Source organism: Lonchura striata, chromosome 7 (genome assembly GCF_046129695.1).
Source record: "Lonchura striata isolate bLonStr1 chromosome 7, bLonStr1.mat, whole genome shotgun sequence".
Taxonomy (NCBI): domain Eukaryota; kingdom Metazoa; phylum Chordata; class Aves; order Passeriformes; family Estrildidae; genus Lonchura; species Lonchura striata.
Genome location: NC_134609.1, coordinates 1,452,766 through 1,469,653, shown reverse-complemented (window position 1 = coordinate 1,469,653; position 16,888 = coordinate 1,452,766). Strand labels below are relative to the sequence as shown.

General features: G+C 47.0%; 1 protein-coding gene across 1 annotated transcript in view; it reads left to right on the top strand.

Annotated features, from left to right (window-relative positions):
• PCDH15 (protocadherin related 15) overlaps positions 1 to 5,677 on the top strand; it is a 633,545-nt gene extending 627,868 nt beyond the window's left edge. The window contains exons 38-40 of the mRNA XM_077784512.1: positions 198 to 330; positions 1,415 to 2,854; positions 4,664 to 5,677. Coding sequence (XP_077640638.1) covers positions 198 to 330; positions 1,415 to 2,854; positions 4,664 to 5,215 — 2,125 coding nt within the window. The 3' untranslated portion in view covers positions 5,216 to 5,677. The remainder of the gene's footprint in view (positions 1 to 197; positions 331 to 1,414; positions 2,855 to 4,663) is intronic.
• Positions 5,678 to 16,888: the final 11,211 nt, after the last annotated feature.

Genomic DNA, 16,888 nt, shown 5'->3' with positions numbered 1-16,888 from the left:
GGTTACCTTGAGGGGCTTGTGGCTCTTGGAACAGGAGGATATCTGCGATTTGGCTGCCGCTAAGGAAGAAAAGGAGGGAGGAAAACAAGGAGAGCCGTTCCCGTGGCTCTGGGTGTGAACATGTGCAGTGCTGGCTGTGAGATGAGAGGTGTGAGCAGGTTTGGGCCCCTCCTGAGGAGCTGTGGTGTCCCTGGCAGGTACGAGCTGCCGCAGTACGGGAGCCGCCGGCGCCTGCTGTCCCCATCGGGAATGTACGACGAGTACGGCGAGGTCGTGGTGGAGAGCGACGGTGGCTACTACTACAGTCCCCACGGGCCAGCAGCTGAGGAGGTGAGAAACAAGCTCTGGAGAGCTCATTCTATCCCTTTAACAGCTTGAAGGGCCACTAAGCCTCATCAGTTGTACGCTGGAATTGATTAGAATTAGGTTTTGTATAGATCAGTATAAAGCATTGTCGGCCCTTCTGGTGACCCGTTAAGTTTGTCAGCATTAAATTCCTTTTGTTTTCTAGGCACAAAAGAGGATTGATGAGTTTCTGTTAGTATCCACAACTGTTTTTAGTTCAAAGTAAAATCCACTTAGACTTACGTAATTCTATTTTATATCATTACCAAAAAAGGAAGCCTTCCAGTATTTGTAAGGGCCTACGAGGAAGCTGGAGGAGAACTCTTCAGCAGGAACTGGACTGAAAGGACAAGAAGAACAGCTAAAGACTGAAAAAGGGAAAATTTAGGTTGGATATTGGGAAAAAATTCCTCCCTCTGAGGGTGGTGAGGCCCTGGCACAGGGTGCCCAGAGCAGCTGTGGCTGCCCCTAGATCCCTGGCAGTGCCCAAGGCCAGGTTGGACAGGGCTTGGAGCAGCCTGGGACAGTGGAAGGTGTCCCTGCCCATGGCAGGGGTGAGACTGGATGGGCTTCAAGGTCCCTTCCAACTAAAACTATTCCTGGACTCTAAAAGTCTATTACGAATATTTTTGCTAAAAATGATAAATTTCCACTGAGAAAAGCAGTACCTAAACTCATTTGTCATAGAGTTCACAGTGAAATAAAAAAAAAATTTTAAATGTCATTGGCACTCAGAACATGGATGTAAACGTTTCTTTTGAGAAAAAAGTCCAGTTGTCATAAGTGCCAGATCTTAATCCATTATTAAATGAGAAGACAGACCATTTCAATGTTTTCCACATTGCAGAGTAAGGTAGTTGTGCATTTCCAGCCTATTCTAGAACTTTCTAAAATCCTTAAAATTCCCAAACATTTCACATAACTTTGGTTAGAAAACTGTTCTAAAACAGGTAAGTTCATTTTGATGCTGGGAAATAAATGTTGCATCTTCTCCTACACTATTTTAAGGTACAGGTATTCACAATAACTCTCTTTCAAGTGGTAATCAATTAATTTTCATAATTTGCAGGGCTTGAGTCCAGTCAGAGGCCCTCCCAGCAGAGGTATAAGCCAGGCAGCAGGGCCTCAAATGGAAGGGAGACCTGTAGGTGTTGGGATGGACCTCGGCCGTGGTCCTGGAAGAGGATTTAGGAGCAGCCAGGGGAAAAGGAGGCTAAAGGGAGTGATGCATTTAAGTCGCGTGGCAGTCAGTGCCCGCAAACCTGTAGGAAGAACTGAGTCTGCCCATTCCCGGTGGAAGAAAGCAAAGATATTCCCAATGATCCTGCAGAAAGTGAAAGGTAGGAAAGATTCCAGCTATGCCAAGCTGCTGTCAGCTCGCCAAGCGGACGGGGATAAACCCATGATGATCAGGGGAAGCTACTTCCAGAAAGCCACGGATGACAGGCCCTCCATGAGAAAACTCAACCACGTGCTGAAGCGCATCAGCGTCTCCAAGAAATTCCAGGAGGGCCTTGGCAAGGATTTGGCACGTGGGGAGGAAGGGTCTGAAAGGGATGAAGCCAAGTCGGGAGTTTCAATCAGTATCACAGCAGAGAGTGAGCAGGAGGACAGTGACCATGAGAAGAGGAGGAGGAAGAGGAGGAGGCACACCTCAGATGAGTCTTCCGAGAAGAGCAGCAGCTCCAGCTCTGAGTCAGAAGACAAAGACTACTTGAAAATAACCCTGGATCAGGATGAGGCCACAGAAAGCACCGTGGACTCGGATGAGGAAACTGGGGATTTGGGGGATTCTGATGAGGACTCTGAATCCAGCTCCAGTAGTGAGTCAGAGGAGGACTCGTCAGAAGAGGATGATGACGAGGAAGACTCTGAGAGCGATGAGGATGGCAGCCTGTCCAAGAGCTCTTCCACACAGAGCTCCTACAGCAGGTCAGGCACCAGTGAGTCCAGCAGCAGGAGAAGCACGGAAATGTCCAGTGTGAAAAGCAGGGCAGGCAGCTCCCGTGGCAAACGCTCCAGCCAGAAATCTGTGAGCTCCACTGCCTCAGGTAGTGACAGGGACACGAGCTACAGGAAAACCTCAGGATCCAGCTACAAGAGCAAAACCTCCTCTGCCAGTGTGGAAATAGAGGACACCATAGAAGAGGTGTCAGAAGAAGAGGAAGAGGCAGAGGAGACAGCAGATAGCTCAAACAAGGCGGTTTCTAAAACTGCCAACGCAAAAGGTGTTGCTGCTGGAGGGGGCAAGGCAGGACAATCAGTTGCTCCTGGTGAGGACAGCGAGGAGGAAAGTGAAGAAGAGGTTGATCCAGAGGACAGTGACAGGGAGGACACTGCCAGTAAGAATGAATCTTCATGCCTAGACAGTGAAATCAGTGCGACTTCCAAAGGTACCACAGGGACAAAAAGCTCAGGTAGTGCCACGTCTGGGAAAACTGCCACGTCCCCTGAAACTGAGACTCAGAGCTCTGACACCAACAGGAAAGGAATGAAAACAAGGAAAAAGGTGTCCCAGGAAAGCAGCCAGTCCCAGACTGATGAGCCCCTGGGTACTGGAGTTACGGAGTCGGAGGCCACGGGTGATTCCACCTCCTTTTAAAGAGGAGTGACAGTAGGTGATGGTTTGCAGTGAGGAGTGGCTTGGTTTGCTGTGCCTTCTGTGTGGTCTTTCCTAAGCAATGCTGACAGGCTGGAGACAGACAAAAGGAAAGGGCAAAGTGTATTGATCCAGCATTTCACTGTCCTTGGGAAACAACTGTGGGAAACCAAACTAATTCCATCCCTGTGGATATATATAAAAGTATATATACATATATATACACACACTATAGAGATACTCATCATAGATACAGAAAGTTTAGTTTGCATGGAGCAATGAAACATGGGATTTAGGGAAGAATGGAAATGATGAGGAGGAGGCTGTAAAGATTTTGAAGTAATCCATAACTAGGAGGATGTAAAGATTTAAAGATCATCCATGTTTTCATCTTACACGTTAATATTGTATTAATACATTTGCTAATCTTCAGGTGAGTTCTCTGCTGTCAAGGTCAGCTCTGTTTGCAGGGAGGACAAGTGGAATTGCAGCAAAACAACATTCCCAAAACTGCAGGGGATAACTGGGAGAGCTGGGATTGGTCTGTTTCTGCATCACAGGATTCAGGTTGCAAACACCAGTGATGCACAAGCCAGCCAGGAGGACCAAGTGAGCTGGGTCAGGAAAGGAAATGGATTACATTTCCCAACCTCTGCCTTTCGTGCCTATCACAGTATAGTGGTTTTGTTTATTTTTATTTTATTTTATTTTATTTTATTTTATTTTATTTTATTTTTTTTTATTTTTTATTTTATTTTATTTTATTTTAGTCAAGCATCTCTTTGAACTCGATCCACAGTCACCACACACAAAACGTTGTAGCTGCATAAAATGTTTTAATGTAAATCCCACTTAAACTAAGTAGGAATAGATCCTCTGGAATATATCCATGTGAAGAACATTGTCTGTCTTTGCCAGGAACAATAAAATAGGCATCTAAGTAATTTTTTCCAAGTGTAACTTCTCAGAGCTGAAGAGTAATCACCTATTTGTACCTTGCATTATTTTCTTTCTCTAAAAACTGCCTTTTCTCGTGTTCCTGTGTGTGTTTTGCTGTGATGGCATCTTAGTGTTTGAATTATTCATTCAAGAAGGGTAATAGCTCTTTTCAGTGTGCTGCAAGGAGGCATTTATTTTTAAAAGATCAATTATAAATTATAATAGCTAGTAGGTGTTGTGCGCTCACCATAGAGCAATCACTGCTACTACAAAGTCACAGCAGCATGGAAATTGTTTGCATTCATTCTTTGAAAAAAAAAATGTAAGTTATATAAACCTAAAGCCTGGTTTCTCCACCATCTTCCTGAGCATTTCCACTGACCACACCTGTCTGGAACAGTCACAAAGCCTTACATGGAGCTGTTCTTTTCGTAACCAGACAGTTCTGCCAGCGCTGTGCCTAAGCTTTTCCCTGGTGTATGTCCTGGGATTTTCTCTGCTGGATGTGTGATGCACACAAAGCAGAGCTGGCCAGTGCACAGAATTCATAATGCAAGGGAAGAAAACTTCCAAGGCCTTCCTAGAATTTACACCTTGGAGCAGTTTCTAAAGGGATCTCTCACACAGCAGCTTCTTCCTCAGGGCCCTCCAGGAAAAGGAGGAAAAGGGGGAAAGGGGCAAAATTAATAGAAATTAATAAGAGTTATTAATCAATGAACAGAAAGGGCAGGGAAATGAACTGCTGGGTTGCCCTGACATTTCTTTTTGCTGTCCCAACAGTGGGCCAAAAAGAAGAGGATCAAGTTGGTGGTGGACCCAGAGTACGAGACCAGCTCCACGGGCGAGGAGAGCGCTCCCGACTGCAGCCAGAGGAACCGGCTGAGCAACGCCGGCTTCCAACCCAACGGCAGCAGCAACGTCTACGTGGCCCAGAACGGCTCCGTGGTCCGCACCCGCCGCGCCTGCCTGGGCAATAGTTTAAAAGTCACGTCCCCAGTGAGGCTGGGGAAGCAGTTCAAGAAACTGGACAAGCTGGCGGTGACACACGAGGAGAGCGTCCCGCTCAACACGTTGTCCAAGGGACCATCCCCGAGTGACAAAATGAACTCCAGGCCGTGCAGTGTCTCCTTTTCCTCTACTATAGGGGCCGAAAATGTAGTGACAAAGGCCGGGGCGGCCAAACTGAAAAGCACAGACGAGCAGGAATCAGTTGTTGACCACGAGGAAGTCAAGGAGCCCTTGGAGTTGCACAGTGAACACACACAGTCCGACGAGGAGGAGCTCTGGATGGGCCCTTGGAACAACCTCCACATACCAATGACAAAACTGTGATTTTAGTTGATTTTTTTATTTTGGTTTTTACTTCGGTTTATAATAAACTGCGCTTTTTATTGTCACCCAGGGGCAGATGTACGGAGTTTGTATGGTGCACATCCGTTGTCCATGACAAACGGCACGCTTTAAAATTCCCAGACAAAATTTGCACTCACATTTGGACCGATCCATTGTCCTCCCCAGTTTTGACAGGCTCCCATTTCACTAAACACTACTTGGTTTCAATTAATGAGTTCTTTTTGGATCTGGAGTTCTTGTTTAATAAACAGTAAACTACTAATAAATACACAGCCCCCATTGGTTTAACCCTCCAGACAGTTCTACACCTGCCTGGCTTTGTTTTTCTGTATGCTACTTGTGGCTCTACTGTCTAGATTTGGGAATTGTCTATTTATGTTCATGATTTCTATACAGAGCTCTGCCTTCTGACCTCAGAGTAATAAATTAAAAATAAACCCATCCAAGTCAATGGAGCAAATCCTCGGCTGCTGCTGGAATCTGAGTCCCAGTTACTAAGTCAGAGCAATTTATGCAAACAGCGCCAAGCTGGCAAAGTTATGGAATCAAAATTCCTGAGATTACAGCACTGCCACTTAGAAAAGTGCAAGAGAAGCTGAAATAAGATAAAAATTGCAAAGAAGAAGGCAATGTCTAGCTATTAATCTTATTCAGAGCTACCTGGCCATGGTTTGTTCATTTTCTTTTGTAAATTAGCTCGTTCCAATTTTCTTCTCCGGTCAATTTTTCATCTTTTCATCTCTTCCCACATCAGTTCTGTTTGCTTCTTTCCATGGTCTTTAGCTCCAGTTTTTGTGCTCTATCAGTAATTGTCATCCTATGGCTGTATTCCTCTGGAATAAAGCAGGATGATCCATGAGCCTGTGATAGTGGGAGGCACTAAAGAGGAATTAATAGGAAGAGGATGGATCATTCCCAGGCCCAGCTGGCTGGTGGGTTAAGTGGTGCCATCACCATTCCACTTTGATAACTGAACACAAACGTGCTGAAAAGACAAATGGATCCCACAGGGAAGAGGAGATAAAGGGAATAGTTTATGAGGTGAATGTGCATAGACAGATCTGGGAAGGGCAAAGGGTCTCAGGACACACACAGATTTGTTTCCAAAACTTTTAGTACACATTACCTGTGAAATACACTGCATAAATTCAGGCACCTGGTCACAATTTATGGTTTTACCTTGAAGTTTTGAGTGTGTTGTCACAGCTTGGGCAGGGAGATGAGAATTTTCACTGTTTGGTGTCACCGACACCCAAAAAGGACAAAGAAAAGTGGTTTTCTCCAGTTTGAAGCAGCAAAAGAAAAAAAGCAGAGCCACATTCACATGAGCAAAGTGTCCTGTTGTGTTGTGCAAACTTTTTTGGGGTAAAACCAAACCAATTGTGAGAACAACCTGGATTCCTCTGGAAAGATTGGAAGAGCCAACAGATAAATGTGTGTAATTAGCAAGGAAGAGACTGGCAGCAGCATTCTCTTCCCTTTCAGCTGCTGAGGCCTCGCCACGAGGTCTGGGTGAGGATGGATCTGCTCTGGCAGTAAAAGGACTTTGTATTGCTGTGGCTGTGTTGGGTTTCCCCTTGCCCAGGCTCTCCCCCAGCAGATCTCTGGGAATGTTTGTCTTTGGGAGCTGTCTGCATGTGGTGTCGATGTGACTTCTCTGTCCAATACCTCCTTCTCAAGCTGAGGTATCTGACCAAATATTTTGAGCAATGGTGCTTGTTTTCAGGCAAGAGAAATGCACTGTAGCCTCTCACACGTGGGAAAAACAAACCCACCAGATGTTTCTTTGCCCTAATTCCTTTTTCTTGGCATATTTGCACTTGGGACCGGCGCTAAAACAGCTGTTTGGAGTTAAGCTGGAGGCTGGACATACAGATAAGACTGATGGAAGAAAGAAAAAAAAAAAATCTATTCTTTGAAATAACGAGTAAAATGTTATATTTTAATCCTGTTTAAGACACTGTTATTATTTCACTGCCTCACTTTTATTGCAAAGTCTGTCAGTTCTGTTCCTAATATTCATTAGGGTCGTGTGCTTTTTAGATGAACATTTTCTCCCAGTTTTCTGAGGGAAAACAGAAGTTGTGTCTTTATTTCTAAAACAACTACAGCATCTGTAGCTCTGGGGCTGGGCACTGGTGGTCAGTGGTGATGTCCCTGCTTATCCAAGGGGAATTCCATCCCCACTTGCTCCTTTGTGCTGTCCAGAGCTTCTCCCACAATGCAGAGAGATCAGAATTCCCACTTTTTTCCGCAACAGGGGGTTGTGTTATCTAAAATTAATTCAATTTCAGCTAAACTTTTAAAATTGGGAATCCTGTGGGGAAATCTTCCTCAGGTGTACAGGATTTGGGGGTGGGGGGGATATTTTTTCCCTTTTATTTTCTGGGGGTGTCATCCTGTCAATTAATACAGATTTCCAAACTTTGCCTTTTGGGGATGCCATGCCATGAATAGCTCTGAATTTTAGGCTGTGATGCTGGCAGCCAGAACCAACAGCAAGAACCTCACAGATTGAGCCAGTAAAAAAAAAAATCCCTTTTATTTCCCTTTGAGAAGCGATGCATTAGCCCAGCTTTGGATTCAGGGAGTAGAATTCCAGATCTGTGCCTTGGGATGTAATTTACAGCTGTTTAAGCACCGAAATTTGTTGGGCTGAGGCAAGGCACAAGCAGCTTCCCCTGAGTGGCAGAAGCACTCGCTGGTGGATCAAGGTGATAATCAACCCTCCTCCACTGACTTAATTCCTGCACTCCTCCAAGGAGGATTTTGCGGCTCAGCAAAGCATCTGGTACATTTTCAGACCAGGGAAGATCCAAATGAGAAATTCTGGGGTTGTGGCAGGGCAGTGTGATTCCCACTGGGAGGGGAAAGGGAAAGCATGGTGGAAAATAGAACTATTCCTATTTTCTCCCTTGTTTAAGTATTTACTACTTAAGACTATAAAGAAAGCCCCACAGATTTGTCAGGGATCTGTTGAGAAATCAAATGTTAATATTAAGTATGTTTGTATTAATGGTGGGGAGTCCCTGCACACAGGATTTGGAACAAGGGAAAGGACAGTGTGGTTGTGGGTTGTGGTGGGTTACAAGTGCCTGTCTGCTGGCAGAAATGCCCCAGCACAGTCACTCAGCATCCTCCCATCACAGCTTCAATCCTTCCAGAACCTGGAAAACAGTCAGCAAAATAGAAAAGGGATTAGAAAACAAAAAACAAAAAACAAAAAAAAAAAAAAAAAAAAACAAAAAAAAAACAAAAAAAAATTATTTTTTTAGCAAATGCTGGGAAAACACCCAGTGGTAATGGGCTGGTTGAGGCCAAAAAAATGCTTCCTGGGAACTGTCACACATTCCAAGGGAATACCACTTGATATTTACAGGAGTCTTCAGTGTATGACAGCCACAGTGGTGGCTGTCCCCAAGTCCCTTCTGTGTGATGCTCTCAGTGGCTGGGAAGTGCCTTCTCCATTTTCCAGCAGTTTACTCCAGTAAATGCCAGGTGTAACTGGAAGTGTTATAATTAGGGATAATTTCCAGCTGGTGGATGGGGGTAAGTGGTTCTCACCTTGTTTTCCTGCACACACTTGTTAACCCCTCAAATGCAGATGCAGAAATGGTGACTTTAAAACTCTCCTGAAGGACAGGGCCACCTGGGGGACCTGGACAAGCTCCAGCAGTGGCCCATGGGAATCTCAGGGGTTTCACCAGGGCAGGAGCTGGTGCTGCCCCTGGGTAAGGGCAACCCCTGGGATGGATCCAGGCTGGGGATGAGCAGCTGGAGCAGCCCTGGAGAAGGACCTGGGGGTGCTGGGGGTGAGAGCTGGGCCCCAGAACCCCCCCGTGCCCTGGGCTGAGCCCCAGCGTGGGCAGCAGGGGAGGGGGGGATTCTGCCCCTCTGCCCCTGTGCTCAGGTGAGACCCCACCTGCAGAGCTGCCCCAGCCCTGGGGCCAGCACAGGAGGGACCTGGAGCTGCTGGAGAGAGCCCAGGGCAGGCACCAGGATGAGCAGAGGGATGGAGCAGCTCTGCTGGGAGGAAAAGCTGCACAGCTGGGATTGTGCACCTGGAGAGGAGAAGCTCTGGGGTGACCAAACTGTGGCCTTGAAGGGCCTGAAGAAGCTACAGGAGAGATGAAGAGAGATTTTGGGTAGGGGCCTGGAGTGCCAGGACACAGGGAATGGCTTCCCAATGCCAGAGGGCAGGGATGGATGGGATATTGGGAAGGAATTGTTCCCTGGCAGGGTGGGCAGGCCCTGGCACAGGGTGCCCAGAGCAGCTGGGGCTGCCCCTGGATCCCTGGCAATGCCCAAGGCCAGGCTGGATGAGGCTTGGAGCAGCCTGGGACAGTGGAAGGTGTCCCTGCCATGGCAGGGGTGTGGTGAGATGAACTTTAGATCCTTTCCAAGGGAAGGCATTCCATGGTTCCATGTTGCTGAGTTACCATTGTTTGTAGTCTGAGGAAGACGTGCATTTATTACAAAGCACTGTTAAACCTCAAGCTTTGACAAGCCCAAAGAACAGTGCAGTTATCAGGTGAGTTTTGGAGGCAGCTGGCTCTCAGAACCCTATTAGATGAGAACTGTGGAATTTTGCCTTTTTTCTTTATTTCTGGAAGAAGGGAGTGTCAGTGATTTCCCTGCTGGACTGATCCCAGCTGATCCCAGGATAAAGCTGGACCTGGATCAAAGCTGGAGCAGCAACAGGAGCAGAATCAGGTAATTCACTCATAGCTGAGAAAACCAAGGCCTTTGAGGTGGCACCAGCCAGGACAGCTGGAATGTTTTTTATCTTTCTGGCAAGGATGGTTGCTCTTTACAGGATAAAATTGTATTCATCCTCTCAGGAGTCACCCAGCAGGAACAACCACCCCATAAAAGGTGGTTCCAACCTGGCCTTGGGCACTGCCAGGGATCCAGGGACAGCCACAGATGCTCTGGGCACCCTGTACCAGGGCCTGCCCACCCTCCCAGGGAACAATTCCTAATTCCCAATATCCCATCCATCCCTGCCCTCTGGCACTGGGATTCCTGTGGAGTTGCCATGCTTTGCACAGACCTCTGGAGTTTAGCCAATATTTGGTTTCCAGGAGGTTCTGGAAGCTTTGCTTGGAGGGGAAAACAGCAAGAAAGTTGTTTGTGTTGGATTCCTGAGTGAATTTCAGGAAGGGAAGTGTCTCTGCAGTGGCTCTTCTGCAGCTCTGCTAAGAGAAAGGACAAAATCTTGAGTCAAACTGTTGAAAAGCTTTCTCTTTGCCTTCAAAGCTCTGTTGAAATGCTTGGAGAATAGGAAACATCATCTTTTTAGGGCAACAAAGCCAATATTCACCTTTTTTAGTGCTTACCACTCCAGATCATGGTTTCTGCTCCCAAAAAATTGTGCCCACACATGGTACCCAACTAAGTGGAATGGGAGAGCAGGCCTGGGGCTGTTCTCAGGGCAGATGTTCCTGGGAATGCTACAGAAATCCAGGCAGAGATTCTGGGGCAGATTTTTGAGGTTCCAGGGATGGGATGCTTCTAGAGAATGGTGCAGAACTGGATGTTGTAATTCTGGGGGGAGGTTCAGATTTGTTTCAAGAGTTTAGAGAGAATGACAGCACCAAAGTTTAGAGAAACTCTGCTTTGTCATGGTTATTTTTAGTATCTCAGGAAGAATTTTTTCTTTCCTCAATAAAGGTCACCAGGGAAATTGCATTAAGACCATTATTTAATCTGATGAATTTTGCACAGGTAGAAAGATGATTATTTTTTAATGTGTTACATTTCAGACATCAGACCTAGACAGCGTCGCTCTCCCAGCATTCACTAAGAGCTACTTTATTCCAAGTTGTTATCTCAGAAATGCGGGTGAGAGGCTCTTTTAATGAAAAAGGAAAGTGCAGGTTTTAAATATATCAAATATTGAGCAGGCTTTGCTCGGATTTAGCATTACACAGAGCTAGTCCTAGGGAGGGGGGGTGAAACAAATTGCTCACTGCTGATTAATCACCATGGTTTAAATGAGGAACACGAAGGATAAACTCAAAACTTTACCCCATCACCAAGCCAAGAATAATAAATATTTGTCTCTCCCAGCAGTTTAATTTACTGCTTCACATTTTCGCCTTGCAGGCTGGAAATGCATAAATAACTGGGGGCTGAGGATGGGAGTTCTGAGGAGACATCAAGGCACAGACCTTGGATGGCGGCGTGGGAGGGATCATTAAAGGCAGGAGAAGCACAAGGAGGGGAGTGGTGATCCCAGGGCTCTCATCCTTGGCTCCACCACTGCCTCCCCCTTCCTTTCCTCCCAAAAGGTGAGGGAGGGCAGGAGAGGCAGGATTGTGCCCAGGGATGGGGACACACACGGGTGCCACGCTGGGCATTATGCTGCCCAGGCTGATAAAGCTGCCAGGATGACAAATCACAGCCCAGGCTCGTGGAATAGCCCTGTCCTGGTGTGCTGGAGGGGATTTGCTCCCTTCCTGCCCTTACAGAGACACCCACCATCATGGTTCTCCTGCTGGGAGCTGGCAGAGAAATACATCTTCCTGGGAAATGAAAGATGGAAATCCTGGTGAAAAATGGGATCTGTCCCCAGGGGGGCAGGAGGAAGGAGCAGCTCACAGGCACGAGGTGCAGCTTCCACCAAATCCAGAGCACCATTCCCACTCTGCTGGGAGGGGAAGGCAGCTGAAGGAGGCTGGGGTAGGAGGGGGCAAAGTGCTGCACCAACTGGGAGGTCACAGTGATTTGAGCAGCTGCTCCGGTCCTGACACAGCTTTCCAGGCTTCCCAATAACCTGGGAGTCCTCTAATTAACACGGGATTGTTAAAGGAAGAGTATAAAAGGAGCAGACAGCAAAGCTGTTGGGTTTTAGGCAGTGAAATCACCCCACCTGCTGCTGCTGCAGGAGCTGTCACCTTGATTCCTGTGCTTCCTTCCCAGCATGATTTGCCTTTTAGGGATTTAGAGGGAAATTCTTTACTCCTAGATTGTGACATGCATTCATCTGAGTGCTGCTGGTTCAGCCTCCACGGGAAATAACACAGGATCATGGAATGGTTTGGGTTGGAAGGGTGCAGTATTTGTCCCTAGGAAAAGAAAAAAAAAAAAAAAGTTAGCAGGGAAAGGATGGTAGGAAAAACAGGAAAGGATGGGAATCAAGTATTCCCAACATCCTGGTAACCTCTACCCCTCTCCCAAAGGAATCACTGCATCCCCAGGGGTCTGCAGGGAAAGCTGGCCAAGGCTCAGCAGCCAAGTTGTGCTTGGGCACTCAGCTGAGCCAGCTGCAGGTGATAGGCTTGGCCTCAGCGACTACAGCACAAATCCAGCCCAGGATAAACATATTCAGAGCCAGTTTATGGAATTCTGGGAGATGGATGGATTTTAATTGACCAGTTCACAGCCTTTTCCCTTGTGCCAAAGCAGGAAGCTGCCTCAGGAAGGATTTGAGACCAAGCTATCACTTCAGAGCCACCTGTAACATTCATGAGTGACTCCCCAGGTATCAAGGTAGCACAAATATCAATGCCCTGCCTTTTTTTTTTTTTACAAATTCTTACACACAATCAGCAAAAGAAGGTCAGGAATTTGGAAAAGCTGCCCCTTTGCATTTGTTGCAGCTGCACCTTTGCATTTACCTGTGCTCAAATGATTTATTAGATTTTATTGCCCCAAAACTAAAAAATAGAGCATATTAGAAATGTCCAAGGCCAGTTTGGATGGGGTTTGGAACAACCTGGGATAGTGGAAGGTGTCCCTGCCATGGCAGGGTTGGGATGAGATGGGCTTTAAGGTCTCTCCCAACCCAAATCTCCCTGGCACATCTGCATGCTATTACAAACAGAAGCAATGTGAATTTAGCTGGTGTTTAATCCGTCTCCATCTTTCTATAAGAGGTTTGTTCTTTTATAGAAATGATAAATAAAAGGTCTAGTCAGGTAGGAGGTCGTGGGAAGATTTTATTTACAGCTGAGTACAGCTCTGTGTGGCAGAACTGAAGAGGAAAATACAACTCCCAAACTGAACACGGTTCTCTGTCCTACTCTTCATCATTATAAATGCTGCAGAATTTTCTTTTGAAAAAAGGCTTAGGAAAGAAGGGTTTGTTTCACAGTCTTGGTTAATAACATGTTTCCAGACTCTTTCTGGCTGAATCCAGAGAAAGGCGCATTAGTGTAGATCCTACAGGATCAGCAAAATCTCCAAAACCAACCAAGAAAAATGATTTCTTCAGAAGCCCTGAGCTGGAGGGAACTCACGAGGATCATTCAGACACCCCCAAAAAACTCAGAGCATTTCTCATTAACTTTAAATCCCAAAGGCAGTCTGAAAAATCACAGAAATTCGAGTTCTTTTTGTGAGTGCTTTATTTACAGGTTGGACTGGGCTGGTTGCACTTGGCAGAGAGTCCTGTGATCCATAGCCATGGATCCTGTGGGAAGCACTCCTGCCCTGCCCTGCAGCACCACAACCCCACTGTGCTTCCATCACCAGCACTCCCCAGGTGCCTGGGCAAAATTAGCTCATCAGTAATTAGTTCTCCAACAGGTGTGAGATACTAATTAACTCCCCTAAGATTTGAGGACCTTCATTTTTTTTTAATAATGTTCTCGTTACCCTCCTGCTTTGAAATCTATTTCCTATGGAAAATAAATTTCTGAGGTGGGTGCATGGGGTGCACTGTCCACCCACCTGTCAGGATAATTCAGAATAATTTCTGAACCAAATGGCCGATTTCATCCAGATTTGTAGGAAGATTCATGGTCGCCAAATTAATTAATTTTCCACAAACTTCAGCAAAATTGACAGCTGGATAGAGGGAAGTGGGAAGCATTGTCTTCTGACTAACTGGAGGGGCAACAGCTTGAAGATGGGCACCCAGGTTATTCTAGGATTCCTGGAGTGGCCTAGGGATGCCGGATGTCACTGAGGAGTGGGTGGCAGAGAGATGGATGAGGGACATCTCATCCATGGGGACACCGAGCTTCCCCGGGCCAAGGAGGGCACTGGGAGCTGGGGCAGAGCTATGTGCACACCATGCTGTGCCCTGGGCTCTGGGATGGCCCTGCTGGAGCAGGGAGGTGCCACCAGCTGCCCACTCTGCTCCTCCAGCCTCACCCACCCTGGGATGCTGTGAATTCCAAATACTTCCTTTGTTCCTGGTGCAAATTCCTTTCTTCTCATGCACACACACAGCTGGCACCTCAAAAAGAGCCATTGAAGGAGGTGAGGATCAGTCTCTGTTGTCTGATATGTACATCTGTGAGATTTGAAATGCCTATCGCTGTTGCACTTTTCCTGCCAGAACAATTCAAGCATCCAGCAGGAAAAAAAGAACCTCCTTTGACTTTTGGGTTTAGATTATGTTTTGAAGATATAAAAGGAATTTAATGTGTCAAGTAGGAACAATTATTTGCTCACTTATAATGAGAATTATGGCAGCAGCGCAATACAAATTTTCTCCCCACTAAAAGGAAGCCCTAATTAGAATGATAATGTCTCCTCTTTGGAGAAGCCTTTAAAGGAACTGCGAGGTCACCTCCACTTTTGTGGGAATTGGCAGCTCATTCTCAGTTTCATTTTAGTCGTGACTCTCACCACAAACCCACAGCCTCCCACTAAATGAAGTAGCACAATAGCTGAGTTTCAATTAGAGATACTCAGGGTTTCTTCTGCATTTTAGCAACCAGAGGCACCGTACAGGGAATTCAGGGTGATACTTATTGGCTATTATATTAACTCCCTCGAAATTGAGAGTTATTGTGCCTTTTATAGGCACTTCCTGCCAGTTAAAGAGAACAAGGCTTGTGTTTTAACTCTTCATTTTCTGGCTTACGTCTGAGAACAACAAATGTTTTCAGTGTGTGCTGTGTCTAGGGGTAGAGGGTGATGTTTGTATCGAGATTTCAAGGCAGCCAGGTGTCAGTAGATAAGTACAGAAAACCACAATAAAATAATAAAATACAAACCACATTAATCAAAACCTCAAATTGTGCTTTTGTTCTTCTTCTGGCTATTTTTATGGCATTACTCTAAGGCTGATGCGAGTCCCTGGGTGGCTGAAGTTGACCAGCACTGGCCATGCACCTCTTCCCTCCCTCCCAGCACTTTTCCATATCTTTTTCCTTTTTTCCTGCCCTGATGCCCAAATCCCAACCTGTCTTGTGACCCTCTGCACCTTCTACCACTACCAACATCTGGCTCCGGAGCTTGTTGTACCTGGGCCAGGTCCTGCCAGCCCTGGAATCTGGTCAGAGTGGGTTATGTAACAAAAATCTGTGAGCTGGCAGGGGGTTGGTTTGTAATTTATATCTAAACTGGATCATGAAAGTCTCTAAATCCATTAATAAAAATTAACAGGATATTTGCAACATACAATTTCCAACATTGAACCAGGAGCTGAAATAAGCCAGAGCAGCAGCTGAGCATGAAGGCAAACCGATACCTCTTAATGAATTTCCCAGATTAAAAGATTAAAAACTTAAAGCCTAAAATTGGCTTTGCATATTCAGATGTAGAACTGATTTATTCCTCTTCCCCCTATAAAGCTGTAGGAGAGTCCCCCTTGTGGCCCTGGCCAGGAAAGCATCTCCGTGATTTTTTTACCTGCTTTAATTTCCCCCACCGGCTCTGCAAGTTAAATCATAGATTCCTCCTCGATTGGGTTGGAAAGGACCTTAAAATTCATCCAGTGCCACCCCTGCCATGGCAGGGACACCTTCCACTGTCCCTGGCTGCTCCAAGCCCTGTCCAGCCTGGCATTGGGCACTGCCAGGGATCCAGGGGCAGCCACAGCTGCTCTGGGCACCCTGTGCCAGGGCCTCATCAGCTGGGGCTGCATCACAGCCCCTTTGGAATGTGCTGCTGGAGAGGGGGAGAAAAGGGTTTTTGCAGGATTTCCATCCATTCTGAAAAGCTGAAGTGGGGAAGAGGGGAAACGTCACTGGATCATGGAATGGTGAAGGCTGGAAAAGCTCTCTGAGATCACCACATCAGCACCACCATGTTCACCACCAACCCCTGCGCCACATCCACAGGGCTTTTGAACACTTCCAGGAATGACTGCCCCGCTTCCCTGGGCAGCCTGTCCCGAGCCACGACCATCTTTTCAGTGAAGAAACTCTCCTTGACGTTCAAACAGTCCTCAAAGCCCCACAGCCATGGCAGCCCTCACAGTCCCCATGGTCCTTAAAGCTCCAGAAAGACCTCAGAGCTCCCAGACCCACCCCAGCCTTCACAAAGCCCTTACAGACCCCATCACCCTCTGAGTCCCTACAGCCCCCAGATCCATGTCAGACCCCATAACTCTGCCACCCCCCAGAGCACTGAAAAACCTCCCAGACCCCACAGTCCCCAAAGCCCCTACAGACCTTACAGCCCCCCCAGAGCCCTAAGAGAGCCCTGGAGGCCATGCAGACCCCATAACCCTCTCAGCCCCCACAGGCACATCAAAGTGTCACCGAGGCTGGAAAATCCCTGCCAGCCCACGGAGTCCCAGCTGTGCCCAGTGCCCAGAGCACCTCCAGCCCTTCCTGGGACACCTCCAGGGATGGGCACCCCAAAGCTCCCTGGGCAGCCCTGCCAAGGCCTGAGCAGCCTTTCCATGGAGAAATTCCTGCTGCTGTCCCAGCTGAGCCTCCCCTGGCCCAGCTTGAGGCCGTTTCCCCT